A 24,434-nucleotide genomic window follows, 5' to 3' on the forward strand; every position below is an offset into this window, starting at 1 on the left:
CCTAGGGCGCCTGGACCCCCAGATTGGGGGCTCCACCCTCAGCAGCTCCTTGGCTACCCCGTCAGGTCACGAGACCCGTGATGCCGCTAACTAGGAGACATTGGATGTTGGAAGCTTTATTTTTAAACCTCACAGACAGAGGACGGAGAGCCGGACGTGGGGCCAGAGGAAGCCTGTGCATGTGAGCTTGGCAGTCCTGCTTGAGGGGCAAACCTTTGGGCTGGCCTGGGCTTCTGTCCATCCGTCTGTCTGGCAGCCATGCCCAACTGCCCTGAGGGAAGGCCAGCCACCCTGGGCTGCAGCCCCGCGGTGCCACCCACAGTGAAGGACAGGCCTGCCCAGAGTCTTTGACAAATGAGGGTTTACATTTCTGTAGGTCGTTTTGAGCTTAAATTGTAGTTTTCTAGACATTAAAAACATTCAGATTTTGTTAATTCCCTGGTGAGGTTATCAGGTAAATTAAACGACTTTTTAAACAACTCCCATTTCTGATCCCTCCTAATATCTGACAGATGCCATCAAGAATAAGCATTAAGGTATAAAAATACTGTATATGTACTGTGCAGAAGACATTACATAGTTTAACTTAAATGCATTTATAATCCTGGCATCACCTCCCACTCTTCGCAAGGAAAAAAAATATCTTAAATAAATAAAAGTCACAGGGTGATATTTACTGTTTAGGAATTTAAAAGGGTGGCGCATCCCAGCACTTGACCAGGTCTCGTGAGTGTCCGTCCTCGAAGCTGCTCACGGTCAGTTCATTTGGTTTCAAAAGGAGCTCGGATTTTGCAGAAGACTAACAAGAAAAGTGTTAAGAGTCTTTGTTGGTGTCAGCTACAAAAATACAAAAGTCATCATGGACCACTGGTAAAAACACTTCGATGCCACCACAGAGACGGCACAAAACCAAAGTGCTCAGAGCAGAGGAGCAGTAACTGTGCCCAGAACATACAAAACCTCTAAATATAAGTTGAGTGTATACAAAGGAATTTTAGGAGGTTCCTCAGCGTCAGGAAGCATCTTTTGGAGAAGCAGCTGGGCCACAGGCTGAAGCTTGGGGAGGAGGCCCGGCTGAGGAGCCGCTGGCTCAGGTGGGGTCTCAGGGATTTGTACTCACGTCTCAGGGAAGGTGCTGGCTGGGCCTTCACGGGGCACTGAGGACCAGGCCCAGGGCCCAGCTTGGGAGGCGGCAGAGTGCCTGCAGTGGAGGTCTGCGCTGTGCCAAGCACTTCCCTTGGCAACTTGAGATGCATTCAGGCCCGCTGGTCACCCTCGTGGACGACCCGGCAGGCAGCGCACTCCCCACGATCCAGGCTGCAGGTCCAGGCAGAGATGGTGTCAAAGGGAAGCCCAGGTGAGTGGCTGGGGGTCAGGGGAGGGCCACCCACCAACTGGCAGCCAGTCCCTCTCTGTCCCCAGCCAGCTCACGCTTGTGGCCATAGGACTAACCTCGTCTGAAGGAGTTTGGGAGCCGGCCTGTACCCTCCTCTCTTCCCCCCGCCCTCAGCCCTCTCTCTGACCCTCAGCACTGGGGTCCCGGGAGTCTCATGACCCGGTGACCACACTGATGGCCCCCAGACGCCCAGTGGCAGGCTGGGCCCACTGGCCAGAGCCAGGTAGAACACTGAAAACGAAAACTGTTGTGGGAATGCCTTTTGGCCTCCATTCTCTGCAAAGCGGCCAAAACCCGTGGGTGGTGCCCACTCTGTGCATAGGCACAGTAAGTCGGAACTTGAACCTGTGGCAGAAACGCAGGACTCGGGAGGCCGGCTGCTGGGCCTTGCCTGTGTCGGCCCACAGGACAGAACCAGGGAGGCACGGGGACCTGTTGAGCAAACCAAACATCTTCACTGCAAAGTTTAAACCTGTCTTCCAACTGTAACCTTTTCCAAAATTTTAAAACTATCTGGCAAATGTTAAATTTGGAAGCTTAGCCTGCTCTGGCCTCTTTCAAATATGCAAAAAATAATTCTTTTTTTTCAAGTACATCAGAGTAGAAAAGGAAACCTGATTTCCCTTGGTCCAGCGCGTTCCACTCTTAACTCCATGGACCAGCCGCCCAGTGCCTGACCTGGAGCCCCCATGGGCCTGGGCCTGGGCCTGCACACTGGCCCAAGACCGTCTCTGCTAACGACTCGTTCACTCGCCTGTGAGATAAGGAAGCTACTGGCTTAAATAAACATGTTACATTAGACGCATTTCTCTATAGCTTATCTAAAATGTTATTACTGGTGGCCTCTGTTTTTGAACAAGGCTAAAAACACCCTTGGTGCATAGATTCATAGATTTCTGAGAGATTCCTAAGTAAGCACTGCCCTCACAGCTCATCTGCAAGAAGAATAACCAACGTTGTTGTTCCGCGAATCGGGGAGAAGTTACCATACCTTCTCTCCAAACAAGAGGGGAACCTGGCTCTCCGAAGAGACCTCCCTGTGGGCTTTGGGGCTTCGGTCTGGTTTTCTATCAAACACGAAAGAGCACAGCCATACTATCTTAAAGGCATTGGTTAAAGAAGGTGTTAGCTGGATGGATAAGTCACCAGTTGGTTAGGTCTTTTCTCTACATCTTGAGAAATTAGAAAAAGGGCATTGAAACTTTTCAGAAATAACCGTGTTATTGAAGAAGACACAGATCAGAGGGACGCCTTACCCAGGGGATTGGCCTGGAGAGGCCGCCTGTGAGGCTCGAGTTCAAGAAACACTGCCATCAGATGTGCCTATGTTTCCATTACTTATACCGTCTTTTTCACAAAATCGTATTCAAAAGAGAACAGGAAGTTTTCACTTTACTCCCAACCATTGTCTTTGATCATGTGAGCAAGCTCAATGATAAATTTTCCTTCCTTATATTTCTGACTGCTCTCAAAGGCGTGTTCCTTGAAAAGAGAGAGACAAGGTTTCAGGACAGAATCGGTTTTGTTTTTCAACTTCATTTTACACTTTGCAAAGAAAATAACTGCAGTATCACGTCTCCCCAGACGCCCCTTGCGCCGTGTGGTCCAGGGCGGGGGAGGGGTGGCTATCTGGGTGACCAGCCCTCAGGAGCAGGGCAGGTCTGGCCTGGACTCGCAGAATGATGGTGAAACTTGTCGGGAACTACTGATTCAAGTTTGTTACTGAGTACCGACCATGTGCAGGACAGTTTGGGAAGGGAAGCCAAGCAAAGGCCTCCTTCCCGGGACTCCAGATACAGGGGAGTGAAGTCCTCAGGGTCACAGATGGTGGACAGGGGAAGGCCCTTCTCGGGGGCGAGGGATGCAGTGGCTCAGACACAGCCCCCACCCCGTGCTGGAGTCTGGGGGTGGGTGGTGTGTGGGACAGGACCAGGGCCCAGGGCCCAGGCGGGTCCTGGGGGTGGGCCCCGAGGGGTCTGCTGTGAGCACAACTGCAGGGTCATGTCCAGTCCCCCACCTCCCACCTGGCTGGTGACCATCCCTCCCTCCCCCAGTCCATGGACTCTAAAAGGTGTGGTTTTTAAACATGTTCCTTGACTGGCAGCACCTATCCCGCTTCCTGGCATGTTTTGTTTCCACAGGGAATGTGTTCTTTATTACAGCGGACCCGCGGTCACTCACGTATTTCCACCCAAGTGTGGTCTTGCAGTTCTCACAGTAGATGTCCGCCACGGCATGCAGGCCGGTGAGAAGGACCCGCTCCTCCGCAGGGCCGCAGCCCACGTTCACCCTGTGGGGAGGAGGCGCTGGGACCCTCATGGGGCCCCGGGCCCACAGTTCCGCCCCCACCACCTGTTCCCAGGATACAGGGTGTCCTTCCTGACTCCCCCCACCTTTGAACAACTTCTTGCCTCCCCCGAGAATCCAGGATGGGACAGGCTGTGGGGAGGGGCCCACAGTCCTGCTGTCTCGGTGGAAATCAAGATCTACCCCAGTGGGAAACAAACCACACCCAGCCTGGGAAAAAAGCATCTGCTTTTCTGAGCCCTCGATGGCAGCGAGCACTGGCAGGCTCTCAGAAGCAGCATGCGGGGCCTGGTGGCAGACACGGCACTGGCGAGGCCAAGGCAGCGATACTCACACTGAGTTGAAGAGGTAGGCTCGTCCCTGACTTCCCTGAAAGGACTGCAAAGAAGAAAGAGGGGTTAAAGGCTTTGTCGTGGTCAGATGGAAGTGACGCCATTCATCACCAGCTGGAACGCGAGGCCACGTCGGGGCGGCTCCACCCAGAGGGCCTCTGTGCTTGATTATTTTAAAGAACAGCTTACTACTGGCTTTGGGGTCCTTTGAAAGAAGCACCTCAAATTCCTTTTCGACACTAACAACCCACTCCCCCCACCGTGTGGCCAGAGCAGTGCCTGAGCTACACGGCCGATCTGGAGGCCCCGGAGCAGCTCTCCCTCCGAAGCTGGTGCTGAGGGGCTGCCCTTCCACTGAAACTTCTGAATGCACAGAGGGGCCACAGAAGCAGTGATGGCACAGACACCACCTTATCTGATGGCTTTCCCTTAAGATGATGGACCCAGGACTTCCCTGGTGGTCCAGTGGTTAGGACTCTGCACTTCCACTACACGGGGCACGGGTTCCATCCCTGGTCAGGGAACTAAGATCCTGCAAGCCGCACGTGTGTCTGCCCCCGAAAAAAGGACCCTGTCACTTCCTTATCACAAGTACAGAGATGATGTTCTAACTGCCTGAAACAAGAGGCCTAAGCATGGATTCCAGAAACTTCTTGATGACTTTGTTTTCAAAGGAGCAGAAGGCTCCTGCCCAGGGAGGCAGACTTAGAGGACGGGTGGGGGTCGTGACCCACAAGCACGGGGAGGGAGGACAATCACTGTCTCCCGAGGGATTGTTTTAAATGTTCCCAAGTGGTTGGTTATAAACAGGACAAACTGCTAGTCAAGAGTTCAAGGCAATGAGGCAGGTCCTGCCCTCTTCACCCCCAGGGGGCTGCTCGTGGCCCCCACAGCGCCGTGGCCCTGGCAGAGCTTCCCTCCCAGGCTCTTTCCTGAAAGATCCAATTGCCCCCAAGGCAGCCTCTTCTCTTCTTAACTATTCTGAGTTTTAAAATTTTCTTAATTCCCTTATTATGAAACTATTTCCACAGATTTTCCAGGCTTCCTTTGTACTGTCCACGTCCCCTGGCTTTACATGAATTTAACTGCTCTTACAAGTCACTGACTCATCTTACTGTGGGATCTTCAGAGGCCCGTGGCCTGGCCCCCAAAACCCACCACTCGGCCAAGACCACGATGTAGCTGCCCTCACTCACACACACAATTTCCCTCAGTGCCATCCACAGGGCTCCAGACATTCTGGGCCCAGCAAACCCAGGAGGCCATGGGGTGGTTCAGTATTTGTCTACACTTAGGCTCAGTGATCATGGCTGAGGACAGCCTACCGAGTTCTTGACCAGACACTTGCCTTGGAGATCAGCTCATCGTGATTGGCCAGGTGGGCCCTGCAGTGGACACAACTGTACGTTCGGTGGCAGTTTGGCAGATACGCTTGGAAAGTTTTGGACCTTGTCATTTTCACCATCTCCGCTGGGCACTCCTGGCTCAGCTCAGGGCTGGCACGGGAGGAGCTGCAGCTCTGCTGGGCTCTCTGACAGAAGAAACACTGGAACATGCACGCAAGAGCCGTTGTTGTTCAGAGGGCGTGTGGCTCTGTCCACACAGCTGGGGTGAGAGAAAAACGCCACAACCTGTCAACAAGTCAACACAGAGCAGAGGGTCACAGAGAGAATGAAACACAAAAAGTGTGTTTAGGAAGCCTGTTGTGAAGAAGGGAAGTGCAGGCCTAGACGTTAAAGATCTAATACTTCAATAGTAATATGAGTACATAAAACACTAATAGCTAATCATGGCTTAGCCATTCTAAATTTAGTTGGAAGTGGCAGGTGAACTAGTTTTACATATAAATAATTTGAGAAAACTTTTGCCCAAATACATCTTATATTGTGTGGCTTCAGAAAATGTGAAACAGCAGCCAACATGACTCCCATCTGAGTGAGGCCAGCAGCACTGCATACATCTTGTCCCAAACAATGGAACTGGCGACTCAAAGCACCATGACATTTATGAATACGTGTGTGATGGATCCAGTATTAATCTCTGAGAAATTATGTGTCAGTCCAGAAGTAAACCCTCACATATAAAGTCAAGTGATTTTTCAACAAGGGTGTCACAACCATTCAATGTGGAAAGAACAGTCTTTTCAACAAACGGTGTGGGAAAACAAGATATTGACATGTGAAAGAATGAAGTTGGACCCCTGCCTCACACCATATACAAAAATGCACTCAAAATGGATCAAGGAACTAAATGTAAAAACTGTAAGACCCTTAGAAGAAAATGTAGGGAATAATCTTCATGATGTTGGATTTGGCAGTGACTTCTTGGATCTGACAGCAAAAGCACAGATGTGTGTGGATTTACAGAAGGTAAAGTGAGAGGAAAATGGGGCAGAGGCACTATGTGAGGAGATGAGGAGGTGATTCCAGAACTGAAGAAAGACACCAATCCACAGACAAGTCCAACAATCCCAAGCAAGATAAATAAAAAAGCCACACCTGATCACCTAATAGTGAAACTGCAGCAACACCAAAGAAAAAAGAAAAAAAGTCTTAGAAGCATCCAGAAAGGAAGGGAAAATTACTTTTCAACAGCAACTTCCCAAGTAAAACAGTGGAACCCAGAAGGCAGTAGGGGAAGGTACCTGTAAAGTCCTGAAAGATAATAACTGCTTTCCCAGAATTCTACATGCAGTGAAAATATCTTTCAAGAATTCAGGAAATGGGGGCTTCCCTGGTGGCACAGTGGTTAAGAATCCGCCTGCCAATGCAGGGGACACGGGTTCAAGCCCTGGTCCGGGAAGATCCCACATGCCGCAGAGCAACTAGGCCTGTGCGCCACAACTACTGAGCCTGCGGTCTAGAGCCCGCGAGCCACAACTACTGAAGCCCATGCACCTAGAGTCCGTGCTCCACAACAAGAGAAGCCACCTCAGTGAGAAGCCCACACACTGGAATGAAGAGCAGCCCCTGCTTGACGCAACTAGAGAAAGCCTGCGCGCAGCAACGAAGACCCAACACAGCCATAAATAAATAAATAGATAGATAGATAGATAGATAAATAAATAAAAAGAATTCAGGAAATGACATTTGCAGACAACTAAAAAGTTTGACTTCTGCAAAATATCTCTAAAGGAAATCCAAGGATATGATTCAGACAGAAAAACAAAACAAAAAACCCCCACTAAAGTCTAAACTTCAGACTCTAAAAGAAGGCAGAATGGTGAGTAAAGAAAATGGTCAATGTGCAGGTGGGCAGAGCAGCAGCGTCTCACAGAACTTTGAAGAGATCTGCTCATGATATGTGAGCAGGAGAAGCCAGGGTGAAGGCGCAGACCAATGACTCCCAGAGTCTGGGTACTGTCCAAAAAAGAAGACCCACGTATGGATTAAATGTAGATTCTGGTACATTAAGGATAAATGTTGTAATTTCTGATGAAACGTCTGCAAGAACAAAGAGCAGGTGTATAACTTCCAAACCTGTAAAGGGAGGTGAGGAAGGGAGGAAAAACACCATGGGAAGAACAGGAAGCACAACAACAGAAGGAAGATTTAAACCCAAATATTTCAATGCATATATTAAATATAAATGAACTAAATGTTAGAGTTGAAGGTTTCAACTAGACAGAAAACAAACTTTATCTAGATGCTACTTATGAGACACACACCTTAAACAAGGATGCAGAAAGGATAAAAAGATATGGCTAGAACCTGGGTGGTGGCAACACAGACCTATGAATCATAATTATTTGCTAACAGTATATTTGTTTTATGGATATCTTGTATGTATGTGATTCACACAAAGAAGTTAAAATAGAAAAATGCAAATCAAAACCACAATGAGATATCACCTCACACCTGTCAGAATGGCTATCATCAAAAAGAACACAAATAACAAATGTTGGTGAGGATGTGGAGAAAAGGGAGCCCTCCTACACTGTTGGTGGGAATGTAAATTGGTGCAGCCACTATTGCGAACGGTATGAAGGTTTCTTAAAAACTAAAAACAGAGCTACCATATGATCCAACAATCCCACTCCTGGGCAAATATCCGAAGAAAATCATACTTTGAAGAGATACATGCACCCCAATGTTCATTGCAGCACTATTTACAATAGACAAGATACAGAAGCAACCTAAGTGTCCATCGACAGATAAATGGATAAAGAAGATGTGGTATATTTCTACAATGGAATATTACTCAGCCATAAAAAAGAATGAAATAATGCCACTTGCAGCAACATGGACTGACTTAGAGATGATCATACTAAGTGAAGTTAAGTCAGACAGAGAAAGATAACTATTATATGATACGACTTACAGGTACAATCTAAAAACTGATACAAATGAACTAATTTACAAAACAGAAGCAGACTCACAGACTTAGAAAACAAACTTATGGTTCCCAAAGGGGAAAGGTAGGGCAGGGGGTTGCGGGGGGGAGGGATAAATTAGGAGCTTGGGATTAATTTACACACATCTACTATATATAAATAGATAACCAACAAGAACCTGCTGTATAGCACAGAGAACTCTACTAAATATTCTGTAATCTTTCCCATATAGGGAAAAATATCTGAAAAAGAATGAGTATATGTATATATGTATAACTGAATCATTCTGCTGTATACTTGAAACTAATACAACATTGTAGATCAACTATATTTCAATAAAAATTAACAAAAAAAAGAAGTTAAAGTAGCAAAAGGATAGAAAAAGATATTTAAATAATAAAGTAAAGGGACTTCCCTGGTGGTACAGTGGGTAAGACTCCGCACTCCCAATGCAGGGGGCCCGGGTTCGATTCCTGGTCAGGGAACTAGATCCTGCATGCCGCAACTAAGAAGCCCGCATGCCACAACAAAGACCCAGCGCAGCCAAACTAAAAACAAATATTGAAAAATAATAATAAAGTAAAAACTATATTAAATATATTCATATTTTGCTTATATAGTAACATTTTAAAATTTTTTAAAATTATTTTTGGCTGTATTGGGTCTCTGTTGCTGCGCGCAGGCTTTCTCTAGTTGCCACGAGCAGCGGCTACTCTTCGTTGTGGTGTGCGGGCTTCTCACTGCAGTGGCTTCTCTTGTTGCAGAGCACGGGCTCTAGGTGTACAGGCTTCAGTAGTTGTGGCACACAGGCTTCAGTAGTTGTGGCACACAGGCTTCAGTAGTTGTGGCATATGGGCTTAATTGCTCTGGGGTATGTGGGATCTTCCTGGACCAGGGATCGAACCCATGTCCCCTGCATTGGCAGGTGGATTCTTAACCACTGTGCCACCAGGGAAGTCCCTACACAGTAATATTTAATCGAAAAACTTTATGAGATAAAACAGCAGGGAGATAAACAGCAAGCGTAAATCTTGTTACCTAATAACACAGTCTCAAAATACGTAAGTCAAAAATTGAAAAAACCTTGAGATAAATTTATAATCAAAATAGGACTAGTAATTGTAGTATATAAATAGTTTACATAGTAATTTATATATTTATAGTATATTTAGTATATATAAATACATAGTATATATTTGTATAAAATATAGTATATATTTTACTGCATCCTTCACTAACTGGTAGAACAACACAAACGAGGGCAGATATACAGGATTTGCACATTGTGATGAAGAAACTGGAATTAAAATACATGTAGAAAACTGTATCTAAGAACCACAGACTCATTTACTGCACACATTTACAAAAGTTGACCACACAGCACATCTCAACAAATTCAATGACTGAAACCACAGTATATTCTCTGATGACCACAATACAATTAAATTAGAAATCAATAATAAAGTATAACTAGAAAAACCCTCGGGCTTCCCTGGTGGCACAGTGGTTGAGAGTCCACCTGCCGATGCAGGGGACACGGGTTCGCGCCCCAGGAAGATCCCACATGTCGCGGAGCGGCTGGGCCCGTGAGCCATGGCTGCTGAGCCTGCGCGTCCGGAGCCTGTGCTCCGCAACGGGAGAGGCCACAACAGTGAGAGGCCCGCGTACCGCAAAAAAAAAAAAAGAAAAAAAAAAGAAAATCCTCATATGTTTATAATTTAGGAAATGTACTTCTATATACCCATGCGTCTAAGAATAATGGAAATTAGAAAATATTTTGAACTAAACAATAACAAAATAGGTACTTACCAGAACTTAAAGGGGAATGTAGACTCTTATTAGAAAATAAGCAGGTGGAATTAATGAGCTAAACACCCATCTTTAAGAAGTTTGAGAAGTAACAGGAAAACAACCCCCAAAAAATGTAAGGAGGGAAAGAAATAGGAAAAAAATATTGAAACAGAAAAGGAAAACTTGGATCCACTAGGGGGGATCGCCAAGGCAAATGTGCATTCTCGGAAAAGACTAATGACCTCTGACAGCAGAGCCAGCCATCAGAAATGCCTTCTGGGGGCAAGTCTCATGGGGAAGAGGTGCTGCGGTCACTTTAAGTCAATATATTGGAAAATGTAAACCACACAGATAAATTACTGGAAAACATTAAGTTAAAAATATGATTCAAGGGCTTCCCTGGTGGCGCAGTGGTTGAGAGTCTGCCTGCCGATGCAGGGGACACGGGTTCGCGCCCCAGGAAGATCCCACATGTCGCGGAGCGGCTGGGCCTGTGAGCCATGGCTGCTGAGCCTGCGCTTCCGGAGGCTTTGCTCTGCAACAGGCGAGGCCACAACAGTGAGAGGCCCGCATACCTCAAAAAAATAAAAATAAAAATAAAAAATAAAAAAATATATGATTCAAGAAGAAATAGAAAACCTGAATAATCCTATAAACATCAAGGAAATCAAATCACTGGTAAAAAGTCTCCTCCCCCAATATGCACACATATCAATGCAAATCAAACACACCTACAGGCAAGGAGCTTCCCTGAAGAGTTCCACCATACTTCAAGGAAGAATTCATTCCAATCCAACACAAACTCTTTCAGGAAAGAGAAAGGGGAAGCACTCTCCAACCACCTGATGTAGCTTAAACTGACACCAAACCTGGGTCAGGGCAGTACAAGAATGGAATTCATAAACTGACACCAAACCTGGGTCAGGGCAGTACAAGAATGGAATTCAGGGGAGTTCCCTGGTGACCTAGTGGTTAGGATTCTGGGCTTTCACTGCTGTGGCCCCGGTTCAACCCCTGGTCAGGGAACAGATCCTGAAAGACCCGCGGTGCAGGAAAAAAAAAAAAAGGGAATTCACTGTAAGTTTCTTCAAAGAAACCAAGATGCAAACATCCTAATATGACCAAACAGGGTCTAGCAGTATTTTAAAGGATGGTACAATATAATTAAGGTGATTTTATCACAGGAATGCAAGATCATTTAATATCAGAAAAATTTACCACCAATTGTTCTGTTTATCTCAATAGATGCAAAAAAAAAAAGCATTCAACAAAAATTTAACATCCATTCACAATTTAAAAAACATTCCACACAAACTAAGATTGTAAGAGAACTTCCTTACCTTTTACGAGGCATCTACCAAACAAATAAAAAAATCCCAAAACCACTCACAGCAAACCTCATGCTTAATGGTAAAACTTAGAAAACATTATCTTTGACATCAGGAATAAACCAGGATGCTCTCTACACTGCCACTTCCATTCAACGGTACCAGAAGTCCCAGCCAGCTGGTAAATCAAGAAAAGGCTTATAAGGGAAAACATACTCTCATACAACAGGGTAACAATAAAGTATCTAAGAGCACATTCAAAGACCGGAAACACCTTTACAGAGGACATTAGAAAACTCTGAGGGGTATAATAAAAACCTAAAGCAATGGAGAGCTAAATCATGACCAGGACTGGAAGATACTGTAAATATATGAACCGTCCCCAAAGTAATTGTTAAATGCAATTTAAATCACAATCCAGGAGGGTGTATGTGTGTGTACAAATGAGCCAGGGAGTCAGCGAGGCAGAGAGAGCTTTGAGTCTAGAACTTATCTTACAAGTGTCTGCAGGGGAGGGAAAGTTTTCCTTGACCCTCTTAGGGTCCCTGGCTGGGTCTGAAAATGAAACTAACAGTAACAGGAGCAGGAAGCTTTTATACCTTTTAGACAAGGAATCAATAAGTTTGTGAAGAACTGATGAGGCTGGAGGGGTTTGGGCTGGGGTGGTCCATGGTGAAGGAGTAACTAGGAAGACAAGACAAGGTTTGTTTATACAGATTTCTCGGCCCCAATTCCCTGCCTTCCCTCTTCCTGGTGCAGGGAGGGGGCCCTCTCAAAGGGGAGTTTCATGGCCGGGTTCAGGGAAGAAGGTCACTCTGACCACCCCGCTTCTGCTGTTTTCTCAAACTCCTTCAAGCTTAAGATACTCAGGAAGCCTAGGTGCCACACGTTGGGGTGGCGTGTCCTGAACTCCATCACGTCAGAGGCCAGAAGCAGCCAGAGGGAAGCTCGTGCTGCGCCGGAGCCGGCCTGGGAGCGGTCATTTCAGGGTCATTCAGACTCACCAAGGCTGGGGTATCCTGGCTCAGGACAGAAAAACCAGCCTTAGCAAGGACGGAAAGCGCTTGTTCTGACTGCAGTGCTGACTGAACACATGTTGTCTGTTTCAGTATCTTCACCTGAGTTTTTCTCTTTGTATTTAAAGGACCCTTAAATGAATAAACTCCTCTCTTATCCCTGGTGGTTCAGGCCTTCAGAGTCCTGGGCCCCGTTAGTGGCAGAAGCATGGCTCCCAGTGACCTGAACAGAGACTAAAGAAACGGCCTTCACTTAGCCCATCCTTTAGACAAATGACACCACTCTGACTCATAATTAGAAAGCAGGACACCCCTCATTTCTAAATCAGAGTGGCCTCTGATGGGGCGACTCTTATTTAAAGGGGCAACTTAGGACGTCCCCGGCAGTCCAGAAGTTAGGACTCCGTCCCCCACTGCAGGCGGCCTGGGTTTAGTCCCTGGTTGGGGAACTAAGATCCCGCAAATAAAATAAAGTGGCAACTTGCCAAGTGTTTCTGTTTCTTTGAATTTCTCCATGCCGTGAATGCCCCCCACATGCCGGGGGCCTACCTGAACGCCCCTTCCCTCGGAGCAGCCCCACTCTCGGGCCCCTGTCACCTTTGTGGAGCCTGGTCCATCCTCAGCACCCACAGTCACCCTTCAAAGGCTGGGTGTGCCTCCCTGGCGTGACGCCCACCCTGGCGTCCCGCCCTCTGTGTCCTGCCCTCCACCCCTGTCACCGCCCTCCCAGGGGTCCTAGCGGAGCAGCGGCTCAACCTGGCTGGATCTCAGTCACAGAGAAGCATGTCGTGATTTAACTAGGCTTTCAGGCTGGATGTCCCCGAGGCAGGGAAATCCTGGCCAAGTTCTCCAGCCACCAGTACACAGATGGGCTCTTCCAACCACACCTGCTGACAAGTCAGGACCCACCTTTGTACCTGAGGTGCAATGCATCACGTGCCTCACTTCTACTGCAGCCGCTGTGTCCCCGGGGTTTGGGGAGCAGCCACCACCCCACAAAGATGTTAGTGTGGGGTAAGTTCTTAGGCCAAAAACAACATTCTGGATTCCAGAAGTTTCTCTCCTAAAATAAGCATGGATATTTATTTTAAGACAGCGTAAATCAGGCCCATGTCCATATGGTGCTGTTACCACGCTTCCAAAGACAAACCCTGAGAACCAGCACCCAAGCAAGCAGCTGACACTCCCGGGAGGGCGTGGGCTCCCGGCCCTTCTCGTCCCCATACGGGTTCACTTGTCCTCCCAGCCCTGCCTCGCCCATCTGGCTGCGGGGAGGGACGGAGGCACAGGCGGGCAGGGAAGCGGGTCTCCCTGGGGCTGGTGCACAAGCTCCAGCGCTGGCAACAGTGGGGAAGAACGCAGCTCAGAAGGCCAAGGTGCTGCCCACGCGCCTGTCCCATCCAGCAAGGAGAGAGCAGCCCATCCAGCACCATCACGAGGTGCCCAAGAGCCTTGTGGCCCAGGCTGCTGCTGGTCTATGAGAATCCCATGAATTAACAGCAGCCCTAAGACACGAGTGGTCTGATTAGTCCCACCGTTCAGACAGGGAAACGGACACCCCGAGAGCTAGTAAGCAAGCTGTGCAGCTGGATTCAAAGCTGAGAATCTACACCCTGGACCCCTGTAAACACGTGTCTGTAGACACGTGAGCAGGTGTGAACATCACAAACGGATGCAAACCAAAGGCACACTGTACCTGTCTTACAACCTAGCAGGTTGGCAAAAATTTTAAAAAGTTGACAACCCCACTGGCGAAGGCACCTGGGACATCACTTCCATCTGGCAGCACCCACTGGCGCTCCCAGGCGCAGGCCCCAGGCCCAGGGTCCATCGCCGGCATTCCGCAAAGTAACCCGGAAAAGGCTGTTACAACATTGCCTGTAATAACGAGAGATTAGAAACCATCTCCCGTCTCACCAAGAGAGACTGGCCAAACGCACTGATGGACTTATCGGAACTGTTTCTAAGGTGGGGCCTCAGCCACTTCCTTCTCACCATCTACTTTTTTGTAACTTTTGATTTTGATACCAACTGTAGGTACTGATCACAAACACACACACACAGCACATGGGCCCACAGGCGTTGGGGGGGGGGCATGGAAGGTGTCCATCAAAGAGCAACAGCACGTGTACAATTTGCTTCGGGCAGTACCAGCTTCCCTTCGCACACATGGACTTCCTACTTAAATTACAGGGTGAAAAGCTTTTTTCCACGTCCCTGGAACCGCAGCCTTCCTGGACTCCTGGACCCGCTGGGAGGGGCGAGAAGACTCCTTCAGTTCTCCCGGCCGCCTCCTGCGCCCTCAGATGAAGCCCCCTCTGCCCTCATGCCCCACCAGCTGCCCCCACGTCCCCCCGTAACCAGCTTCCTCATTCCCCCAGCGTGGCCTGCCTCCACCTCCTCCCACCAGACTGCTGAGGAGAGCGCTGGCACTGAGCCTTTCTTTTCTAAGAACCTGTGATACATTCTTTTTAATTTCTCCCACTAACTAAGTTTCCCAGCCGTGGCCCTGGGATGCCTCCTAGCAGAGGTTGCCTTTTTCCTCGCTAAGAAGGGAAGATGCAGGCATGACAGAGGGAGGGCTGCCCTGTCTTCAGCTGGAAGTGGGAGGAAAGAGCCTGGGAATCTTACGCCATTTTATTAAGCACATGCTAATTGAAACATAATTAAGCATCCCTGTGCTGGGGAAGGGAAGGGAAAAAACAGTGGCAGAGAGAAGCCAGAATGGGGCCGGTGCTGGGGGTTTGGGACCCGTGTGGCTGCGGGAGTCAGGCTGCTGAGGGGGCTCGACCCAACCAAGCCACACACGCAGAGCCTGTGGGGCCTCAAGCTGAGCTGGTACCCAGTCTGTAAAATGGGGGTGAATCGTGAGTCCCACGGAGGACCCAAGAATCACACCAGGTGTCAGGTTGCTGTTGCAGTAGCCGAGGGTTGGCAAGCTGTCTCAACGCCTCACAAACCCCATGGGGAACCCTGGTCCTGGTTCTCAGGCTTCCCAGGTATGGACTACTACGTGGCTTGGCTCCATCACCGGCGACAGGCTTTCAGCAGTGCCGGTGCCACTATCACGGGAGTGATGTCGCCGGCAGCTGACTGGACCTCATTCTCTCGACTTCTTTCCTGAATTCACCTCACACTGCCCTCCCCGGAACCCTCAGCCTCCAGTGACCTGGTGGTTCAGAACTTTCTCCATCCTCCCCTCACTCAACTCTCTGCTCACAATTCCCACTCCCTGCAGGTTTTGCTGATTAGCAGATCTAACTACTTTCTAAGAAGTTAAAAGCAAGTGACTTGCAAATAAAGTGTCAGAGATGAGAAGGTTTTAAGCAGGGAACTTCTACTGCTTCTTCATATTTGAAACTATGTTCCACTCATCAGCCTACCAGGGAGAAAAAGACACTGCATGGAAAGTCCTTGCCCTCTGTACCGGCCACCCCCGCCCCTTGAGAAGATCCTGGCGGAACCTGGTGAAGGCAGGTAGGGGTCAAAGGCTCTCAACATAAAGAGCTTTATAAATTTTAGTGCTTCAAAAATGGAAAAAGTAATGTCTGGAGTTTAGTCAAAGGCATATACCTCTAACAGTTTTTAATTTTGGCAAACATACCATGGCAACATGGGGTGGTAACACCGGGGACACGGAGTGCGGGGCATGTTGGGACTGTCTGTACTATCCTTGCAACTTTTGTGTAAATCTAAGTTTCCAAAATAAAGAAGTTGATTTAAAATCAGAAAGACGGGGACTTCCCTGAGACTGCAGTGGTTAAGAATCCGCCTGCCAATGCAGGGGACACGGGTTTGGGCCCTGGTCCGGGAAGATCCCACATGCCATGGAGCAACTAAGCCCATGCGCCACAACTACTGAGCCTGCGCTCTAGAGCCCAAGAGCCACAACTACTGAGCCCGTGTGCCACAACTACTGAAGCCTGAACACCTAGACCGGGCTCCGCAACAAGCCACTGCGAGAAGCCCGCGCACCACAACGAAGAGTAGCCCCCACTCGCCACAGCTAGAGAAAGCCCGCGCGCAGCAACAAAGACCCAGTGCAGCCTAAAATAAATAAAATTTAAAAAAAATAAAATCAGAAAAACAATTAATCAGATTGGTGATTAAGATCATTCAGTTACTTTTTTAAAGTGCCCACTACAGGCCAAGACTTGTGCTACAGCTGTGCTAAGATGGGGTCCCCCTGGTCCTGGCTGAGGGGCTCCCACACGCAGAAGACACTCTAGCCCCTGAGATGCAAGGGGAGGCAGCGGGAGGGGCTCCCAGAGCCTGAGTTAGCTCCCCTCAGACCAGGTCCCACGGCGAGGGTCGGGGGGACCCGGGCAGGATCGCAACACTCAACACCGGGATTAAGCACAGCTGTCGCGGAGGAGCAGGGGCTCAACCAACGTGTGTTCCATCTCTTGGAGCAGAGCGGAGGCCGCAGCAGGCACAGGTGCAGGGAGAGCAGCAGCTTGCTCAGGCACGCACCTGAAGGCCATCCCCGGAGGAAGGAGGCCTGGGTAGGAGTTCAAGAGATTGAGGGTTATGGGTGGAAAGAATAACATTCTTAGCAAGGAAACAACAGGTTGAGGTATGTATATTTCATACAGAAGAAAAATGCAACTGCACAGAAGAAGCTTGGGGTGGGGACGCCAACGTCGTCCACACCGTGGTCCATCTAAGACAGAACTGCAGCCCTTACCCACGCAGAACTTGACACGTAACCTGGACTCCCGGCGATGCCCGTTGGAGACCGGCCCCGCCCGGGAGAGGAGTCAGGCTCCTGCAGGCTCTGCGCCCGTGAAACTCAGTCGGTGCCACAAGTGGGGAACGAATGCGGAGCGAGGCATTTCGGCCTCGCCCTTCACGTGGGCAACTTGAAACGCCCCCCTTCCGTGAACACGCTGGGAGGCCCCTTTTGTCCTCATTTCCCTCCCCAGGCGCGACCTTTCTTTTAGGGGAAAAGCCTGTTACCGTCAGGCGGGCGGCTCCTCCCGAGCCTTCTCTAGGGCGGGGTGGGGAGGGGCGGGAGGAGGGAGAACCGGGGAAACGGTCCTGACCCGGAGTCGCGGTCCGCGCCGAACGCAGGTGGTCTCGCCGCAGCGCGACCCCGCCCCACGGCCGACACCGCCCGGTGCGCCCGCCGGGCCCGCCCTACTCACCGCCGCCCGCCGGTCCGCGCCCCAGCCCGCAGCGCCCATCGGCCCGGCCTCGCTCAGCGCGGGCGCGGCTCTCCGGCGGCCCCGGCGCGGCCCGGGACGCGCTGCGGCCGTTGCCTCTCCAGCTGCGCGCGAGACATGTCCGCCGCCGCCGCCGCCGCCCCCGGGCCGCCTGCCCTTTGTTTTGAAGCCGCTGCCCCGCCGCGCCGCCGTTAACGGCCTGGGAGCGCGGCGCCGACCAATCAGCGCGCGCCCCTACCCCCGGACACGCCGCGCGCCCCGCCCCTCGCCCCGCCCCGACGGCGCGCCCCCGTCCCGCGCGCCCCCGCCCACAGCTCGGCCGGCTCGCCCTCGGCTGGGCAGGGCAGGGCGCACGTGCCGCGGTGGGGGGAGCGTCGCGCTCCCATTGGCCGGCCCGCCGAGCGCGGCCTCGGAGCCCGCCAGTGAGAGTCGAGGGCAGCGGGGGCGGGGCCGCGAGGGTCGGGTGTGGGGCGGGGCTAGGGCGGGGCGGGCTCAAAAAGACGAGCGCGGCGCGCGGGCGCGGGTTGTCCAGGGCTGAGATCTCGGCCAGCGGTTTATGTGGCGGTCGGAATCACGAGTCCGGGAAGCTGGCGGTCGCCTGCTCTTCCCGGCACACGTGGGTCGGCCGAGGCCACGCCGGCTCACAGCCCCGGGGGCTGGGGGAGGGGGCGCGGGCCGGGCTTCCTGGCCGGACCCCTCGACGACCCCGTCCCGAGGGCGGGTCCTCCGCGTCGCCACCCCGCCCCCATCCCGGCCGCTCCAAGCTGCTGGACCTGAGCGCCTTGGATGCACACGTGGCCCGTGGGGAAGCCCCGGACAGCCCGCCCCGCAGGCCTCCCCTGTGTTCATTGTGTGGGTCCCCCGGCCTTTCTCCGTAGATTGATGTTTAAATCCCAGCATCAGCATCAGCCCACCCCCGTTTGGGTCACAGCGTAGATACCCTTTCTATACATGGTAGCGCCCTTGATCTTGTTTCCTTCCCGCGATGCAATGTATCCGCACAGCTCTCGGTGCCTCTGGGTGAGTCCCATCTGCTGTTGGAGCGCGGCCGTTCTCCCGGCCACGTCCCCAGCTCCCGGCTTCCACAGAGCCCGCTGCTAAGTGACTTGAAGACGGTTCTTGCACCTTTTCATGAACTATTGAGCCTTTCAGGTCTCCTTCCATCTCCAACTGCGTTTCTTTTTTCTTGTGAATTTTCAAGATTCCTTTGATTGTCTAAAATATTAAGCTTTGGTTGTTTTTGCTATTGCAAATATTTTTTCTCAGCCAGTCCTCTGCTGAAAAAAAAATCCTAATTTTGATGCGAGCCAAAGTTTTATAATTTTGTATCCTGCTTTTTTTCTGTTATTGCAGGTTTTTTTTTTTTATTGCAGGTTTTTTAACATTTTTCCTGGCTGCTCAATATTAACCTAAATATCTAGCTATGAGTGGTAGTTGGGCACTTCGATTAGTTTTGCACTATTTCTTCAAACCCCTTCATTCTTTGAAAAATTTAGCACGAGATTCGCTGTAGTTCTTTGCTTTTCCTGGCTTCCTTCTTGGAGACACAGCTTTCCCTTAGAATGGAAGTGAGTGCAGCCACAGTGCCCTGGCCTGTCAGCTCACTGGCCCTCTCCTGCAAGGATCTTGCCCTTTGTGCGACCCCAGACAGGAACCCCCTCGCTGGCCACTGACCAGTGCCTTTCAAATGTTTTTAACTATGACCACAGTAAAATTTACATGTTATGGGTACAAAATTTCTGTTTCGGATGATGAAAAATCGGGGGGATGGTTGCACTTAAGAATGTGCATGCACTTAACACCACTGCATTACAAACTTAAGAATGGTTAAAATGGCAAATGTTACGTTATTGTGCTTTACTATAGTAAAAAATAGTACAAAACACATTCTACATTATGATCCAGCACCCACATGTATAGGACAAGTTTCATGATCTAATCTGCATCCTTGTGCAAGGCCCTAATATTTTCTATACTCTCCTGTTTTATTTTACTTAACCACAGCCTGCATATGACTCCCTACACAATTTCACAAGCCCTCCATCCGCCACAGCCAGCAGGCTGCCACCCACTGCCTGGTCACCACCCTCCATACCCTCAGTTACGGGCAGCCTGCTCTGGGACACCACTCTGCTCCCTGGCCCCCTCCTGCTGGCGTCCCCACCACAGCCGCCGTCACCACACTCAGGGCCACACTCACTGTCCCCCCCCACCTACCCACCCTCATGTCTCACCTCCTGCCTCAGCCCCCTTCTCACACCACAAACTTTCTGGGAAGACCCTGTCCCGGGTGGATGGGACTCTGCGTGGCTCGGGGAGACTGGGTTCCGGGGCAGTGCCCTCCTCCTGGCTACCCTACCTGCCACACCTCTTGTGTCCGTCTAAGCCCCCTTCCTGGATGGCACTCCTCCCTCCTTCTGCTCCTCCCCCTCTGCTGTGTCCTGCTCCCAGCCGTCTCCCTGCCCACCTGCCACCACCAGTCCATGTGGTCCACCAGTGCACACACCCTTTCTACTGTATCCTCGGTCCCCTCTTCCCTGGGTGGTCCCAGCAGATTATGGGACCTGCTGTCATCTCCACACCCCTCTCCGCTGTCACCATGCTTCCCCGCAACCCTGCAGAGCCAGCCCGGCTCCTCCCACTCTGAGATTCCCATCCCACCCTCCCCACCAAACCTCGGGTCTGATCCTAGCCACATCTGACAGGACAGTCCGAGCAGCATTTCACTCAGCTGGTCACCTTCTTTAACCGCTTTCTCACTCTGGTCCCGGGCTCTGCTCTCTCCTCCTCTCTGGCCCCGTGTCACCGGCTCTCCCACCCTCCTGAGGATGGGGCCCCAACAGCTCCCAGCACAGACAACTCCCTTGAGCCCTGCACTCCAGGCTCACGTCCAGCTGCCGACTGCATCCCCCTCAGAGGTCCATGAGACCTCAAGCTCTGCACACCCTCCATCAAGCTGCCTTCTTCCTCACGTCGGCAGAAGGTGCTGCCCCCTCCCAGCACCGGCCAGAACCCCCAGCCCCTCACCTCCTCTCTCCCCATCACACCCCACAGCCGCCCCCACGCCCAGGGCCACACCACACTCCTCTCGTCTAGATCCTTGCCCCAGCCCACGTGGCCCTGAGCTGCAGGCTTTGCCTCCTTAACTGTGTTCTCTGTGGACAGATGCTTTTAAAACAACAACCAGATCCGCCACCTCTGAAAGCTCCCAGGAGCTTTCTGCTTTGCACAGACTAAAAGCCAGAGTCCCTCCAATGCCCCACGTGGCATGGCTGGTCCCCAGCTCCCCTAACTTCCCGCTTCTGTCCCCTCAAGCTTTGAGGCAGCTGGACGTTGGGAGAGGACTTCCGACACCAACTGCAGGCTTGGGGTCTCCAAGATGACCCTCAGGTTTGACCGTCTCAGAGAAGGACTCGTGGAAAGTGTTACACACTCGTGGTTTCAGTTTACAGCAGAGAAAGGATCCAGATTAAACTCGGCCTTCACAGGGTCAGGGCAGAGTTCTTCCTGGGGCTCCATCACACAGGCATGACTTACTGATCTCAGGCTCCAGTCCCCCAGGCAAATGGACGCTCTTGTGAGGGCTGAGAGACCACCTCCCAGAAGCAAGGGGCGATGGTAAGTTCTTTCCCAGGAAGCCCCCCCTTGCTCACCGCCTCCAGACACAGCGCCTCCTGCCATTCCGCTCCGTCTCATCTCTGGGACTCCGCACCTGCCATCCCCTCTCCCGAAGGCCCCTCATTCCCGGGATTCTTCTCAAATGTGTCCCCATGCCCTCCAAGCTCGGGGGACAACCATGTCCACCACTCACCCCCTCACATCCCCTGGACTTGTTTTCCCTCCTTAACACCCCCCAGCAAGCGTCTTCTTGGTTTGGTTTCTTGCCCCCTCCCCTCACCTGGACACCAGCCACGGAGGGCAGGGGCTTGGTTCCTTCTCAGCTGTGTCCCAGAGGCAGGGGTGCAGGCAGCCTCCGCGAGGACCCAGTCAGGTGGGTGTCAACGGGCTGAACTGTGTCCCCCCAGATGTGACTATACTTGGAGATGGGGGTCTTTAAAGGTGATTAGATTAAAATGAGGCCATTACGGTGGGCCCTAATCTAGTCTGACTGATGTCCTTATAAGATAAGAAGATGGAGACACAGAGGGTGATCATACAGGGACACAGGGAGAAGATGACTGTCTACAAGCCAAGGAGAGAGGCCTCAGGAGAAACCAAACTGGCGGACACCCTGATCTGAGACTCCCAGCCTCCAGACCGTGAGATATAAATCCTGCTGTTTAAGCTGCCCAGTCTGTGGTGCTTTGTTATCGCGGCCCCAGCAAGCAAATACACTGGGTTTTAGGGGTAGACAAAGACCAAAAGCAATTCTCCAACAGGGTCCCCCCACCTGCCTTCCATCCCTGTCTGCCTAAGACCCCTGGGTAGCCTGGCCAAGCAGCCTGCATAGGGAATTCAAGGCAGGCTGGTGTGTGGCTGTGGGGCCTGGAGCCCTCAGCCAAGAGAGGGGACGAAGGTTCGCTGTAGCCCCTTGAGGTCTAAAATCTATGCGTCGCTGCTGGTTTCCTGTGTGATATTCCAGCCCATCAGGAAGTAGCTGCTGTCGGCATAGCAACCACAAGCCATCTTACGTTCCTTCCAAATTAAAAAAATTTCCCAGCTTCAGGACTGATGAAAGAAAGATGTAAAAGCAGAGATGAAATTAAATTACCGATGGAAGCTGTTGCCATGGCATCCTGCTGTCCTTGGAGCCTGTCAGCTGCTGCTGTGATTTCTCCATTCTTGGTCCAAATGAAGGGGTCCGAGAGAAGTTAAAACCAGCCTCTCGCAGTGAGGGAGAAAAATCAAGGTTGCGTTTTAACGAGAAATTGTAACTAACGATGGAAATTTATATTTTGAGAATAACTGTATAATCAATGGACAGAGGCTTTCAAAATTTAAACAAATCACCTGGGAATTTGTTAAAACGTTTGCCGAAATGCAGTATGTCTGAGGTGGGGCCTGAGATTCTGCATTTTAATGTTTAATTGTGGGAAAATAAACATACCGTCAAGTTTGCCACCTTATAGCAGAGATTCTGCTTTTGAATGGGCTCCAGGTGACAGTGGTGCTGCTGGTCCACAGCCCATTATTTTGAGCATCAGGCTTCAGTAGAGACTTTCTCTGTACCAGAGTCTGAGAGAGGCGACGGCCATACCCGAACGAGCAAACCACGCAGCATGCTTTCCAGGAACTTCCTGGCAAGTGGATGAGAAAAGAGGCAAAGTCACTCCAGAGGAGTGGACAGAAAGCTACCTGATTCCCCAGTGAGGCTTGGCTTTGCATGTCGGGGAAGGGGAGGTGAGTGAGGACACGCGGACTCTGTCACCACTGTGTCCACTCGCTAAGTCCCCTAGATCATTCCCTAATGCTGGGCATGCAGGCTACTGACCTTCTTTCTGCTCTTACAAACAATGCTGGACAAACACCTCTGTACACGTGGCCGTTCTCCCTAGAATTACTGTCTGGGAAAAAAATCCCAGTAAAGGAATTACTGAGTCAAAACACATCTTCTGATTTGTTCCTGTCACTCTGCCGGACATATTCATTTACAGCACTGTTAGCAATGCCTTACAACCTCACAATGTTCGGCTTTTATAATTTCACCTTTGCTTAAAAAAACAAAAAACAAACCACCAACAACAAAACCCCCAGAAAGTAGGGTGTGCACAAAATGGCACTGTGTCTTTATTTTCATTTGCATTTCCCTATTTACTAATGACACTGGGTACTTTTCCTCTTGTAAGCAGACAATGTTCTTTGATCGCCTATCAGCTGGGAATGAGGCAAGGTGTTTGTATTTTTGAGCTTCTTTTATGTTTTGGAAAATAGACTTTTCTTGTTGGGTCCCCATGGCAGATGTGCCCCTGGCTCCCGTGGTGTCTCCTGCACTGTTGTCCTTATGGGTCTGTGTTGAAATCAGATGTGGACATGTTTTTCTCCAATCCTCCAGTTTGTCCAAGACACTGGACTTAACAGTTTTCTACAGCTACATCTGCTGCGCCAACTCCTTGCCCTTCTAGATGCCTTTGTTAGGAAGGGCAGCAAGTGCAAAACTAACTTCCAGTTTTAGCTTCAACATGTAAAGAGCTTGGAAGTCATCACCTGCCCTCACAACAAGAAAAAAGCTGAATAAACTGCGACTTCTAGATCCATCAGATGGTTGTCACAGGACAACCCCAACCCCACAAACTGGAAGAGAGAATCACAGCTTACCAGCAACAAAAGCCACGGGGCCAGGAACTGGCAGGAACACTCAAATGACCCCATAAATGGTAACATCAAAGATGTTACCATCGAAGAAATGCTGGAGGCTGAGTGGACTGGCTTGAAAGTTAAAAAGTCACAGGGACCCAGTCTAAGAGGGCCCCACACTTTCACAAGTTTTACCTCCAAGGAACCCCACCAGGTTCTCACAGTGAAGACTGAAGCAAAATCCCCTGTGCATGACTAGGGATGGGGGAAATTACCATCGGGAAACATGCCCAGATTGTTCTCCACAAGGTCGGTCAGCTAGCAAGGAAGGGAGAGGACTTTCTCAGAGCTTCATCCAACACAGGGGAAGGGTAGACCTAAATCACCTCCCTAGCCTTTCTGTCTTACTTAAGGGGGCCAAAAAGCCCCGAGAAGCACTTGTGAGGGTCACAGGCCCACTAGGAGACTGAGACCTAATCATATGATCAGAAAATGCTTCCTCTCCCTCCGTTTCTTCTGACTGATCAACAGG

At 50.6% G+C, this 24,434-nt stretch overlaps 1 protein-coding gene across 3 annotated transcripts; it reads right to left on the reverse strand.

The window, feature by feature from the left end:
• Nucleotides 1-88: 88 nt before the first annotated feature.
• On the reverse strand, nt 89-17,812 carry YPEL1 (yippee like 1). 3 transcript variants are annotated; one of them, XM_030836296.3, is made up of 5 exons: nt 17,651-17,795; nt 5,384-5,666; nt 4,038-4,081; nt 3,578-3,686; nt 89-2,878 (listed from the first exon to the last, which is right to left on the reverse strand). In XM_030836296.3, exons 2-5 carry the CDS (start codon nt 5,588-5,590, stop codon nt 2,789-2,791), a joined length of 450 nt encoding a protein of 149 aa, XP_030692156.1. In that variant the 5' UTR covers nt 5,591-5,666; nt 17,651-17,795; the 3' UTR covers nt 89-2,788. The 3 variants fall into 3 exon arrangements, with proteins under 3 accessions (XP_030692156.1, XP_030692153.1, XP_030692155.1); XM_030836293.2 differs by lacking the exon at nt 89-2,878 and having other exon boundaries at nt 3,426-3,686; nt 17,651-17,812; XM_030836295.2 differs by lacking the exons at nt 89-2,878; nt 17,651-17,795 and adding an exon at nt 17,191-17,312 and having other exon boundaries at nt 3,426-3,686.
• Nucleotides 17,813-24,434: the final 6,622 nt, after the last annotated feature.

Source organism: Globicephala melas, chromosome 13 (genome assembly GCF_963455315.2).
Source record: "Globicephala melas chromosome 13, mGloMel1.2, whole genome shotgun sequence".
Taxonomy (NCBI): domain Eukaryota; kingdom Metazoa; phylum Chordata; class Mammalia; order Artiodactyla; family Delphinidae; genus Globicephala; species Globicephala melas.

Excerpts from the sequence above, each read along its gene's own strand:
- YPEL1 (XM_030836293.2), bottom strand. The coding sequence starts at position 5,590 with ATGTTCCAGTGTTTCTTCTGTCAGAGAGCCCAGCAGAGCTGCAGCTCC. Across the intron at positions 4,082-5,383 it reads ACGATGAGCTGATCTCCAAG|TCCTTTCAGGGAAGTCAGGG; the intron begins GCAAGTGTCTGG and ends TCTTCTTTGCAG. Across the intron at positions 3,687-4,037 it reads GCCTACCTCTTCAACTCAGT|GGTGAACGTGGGCTGCGGCC; the intron begins GTGAGTATCGCT and ends TCCTCCCCACAG.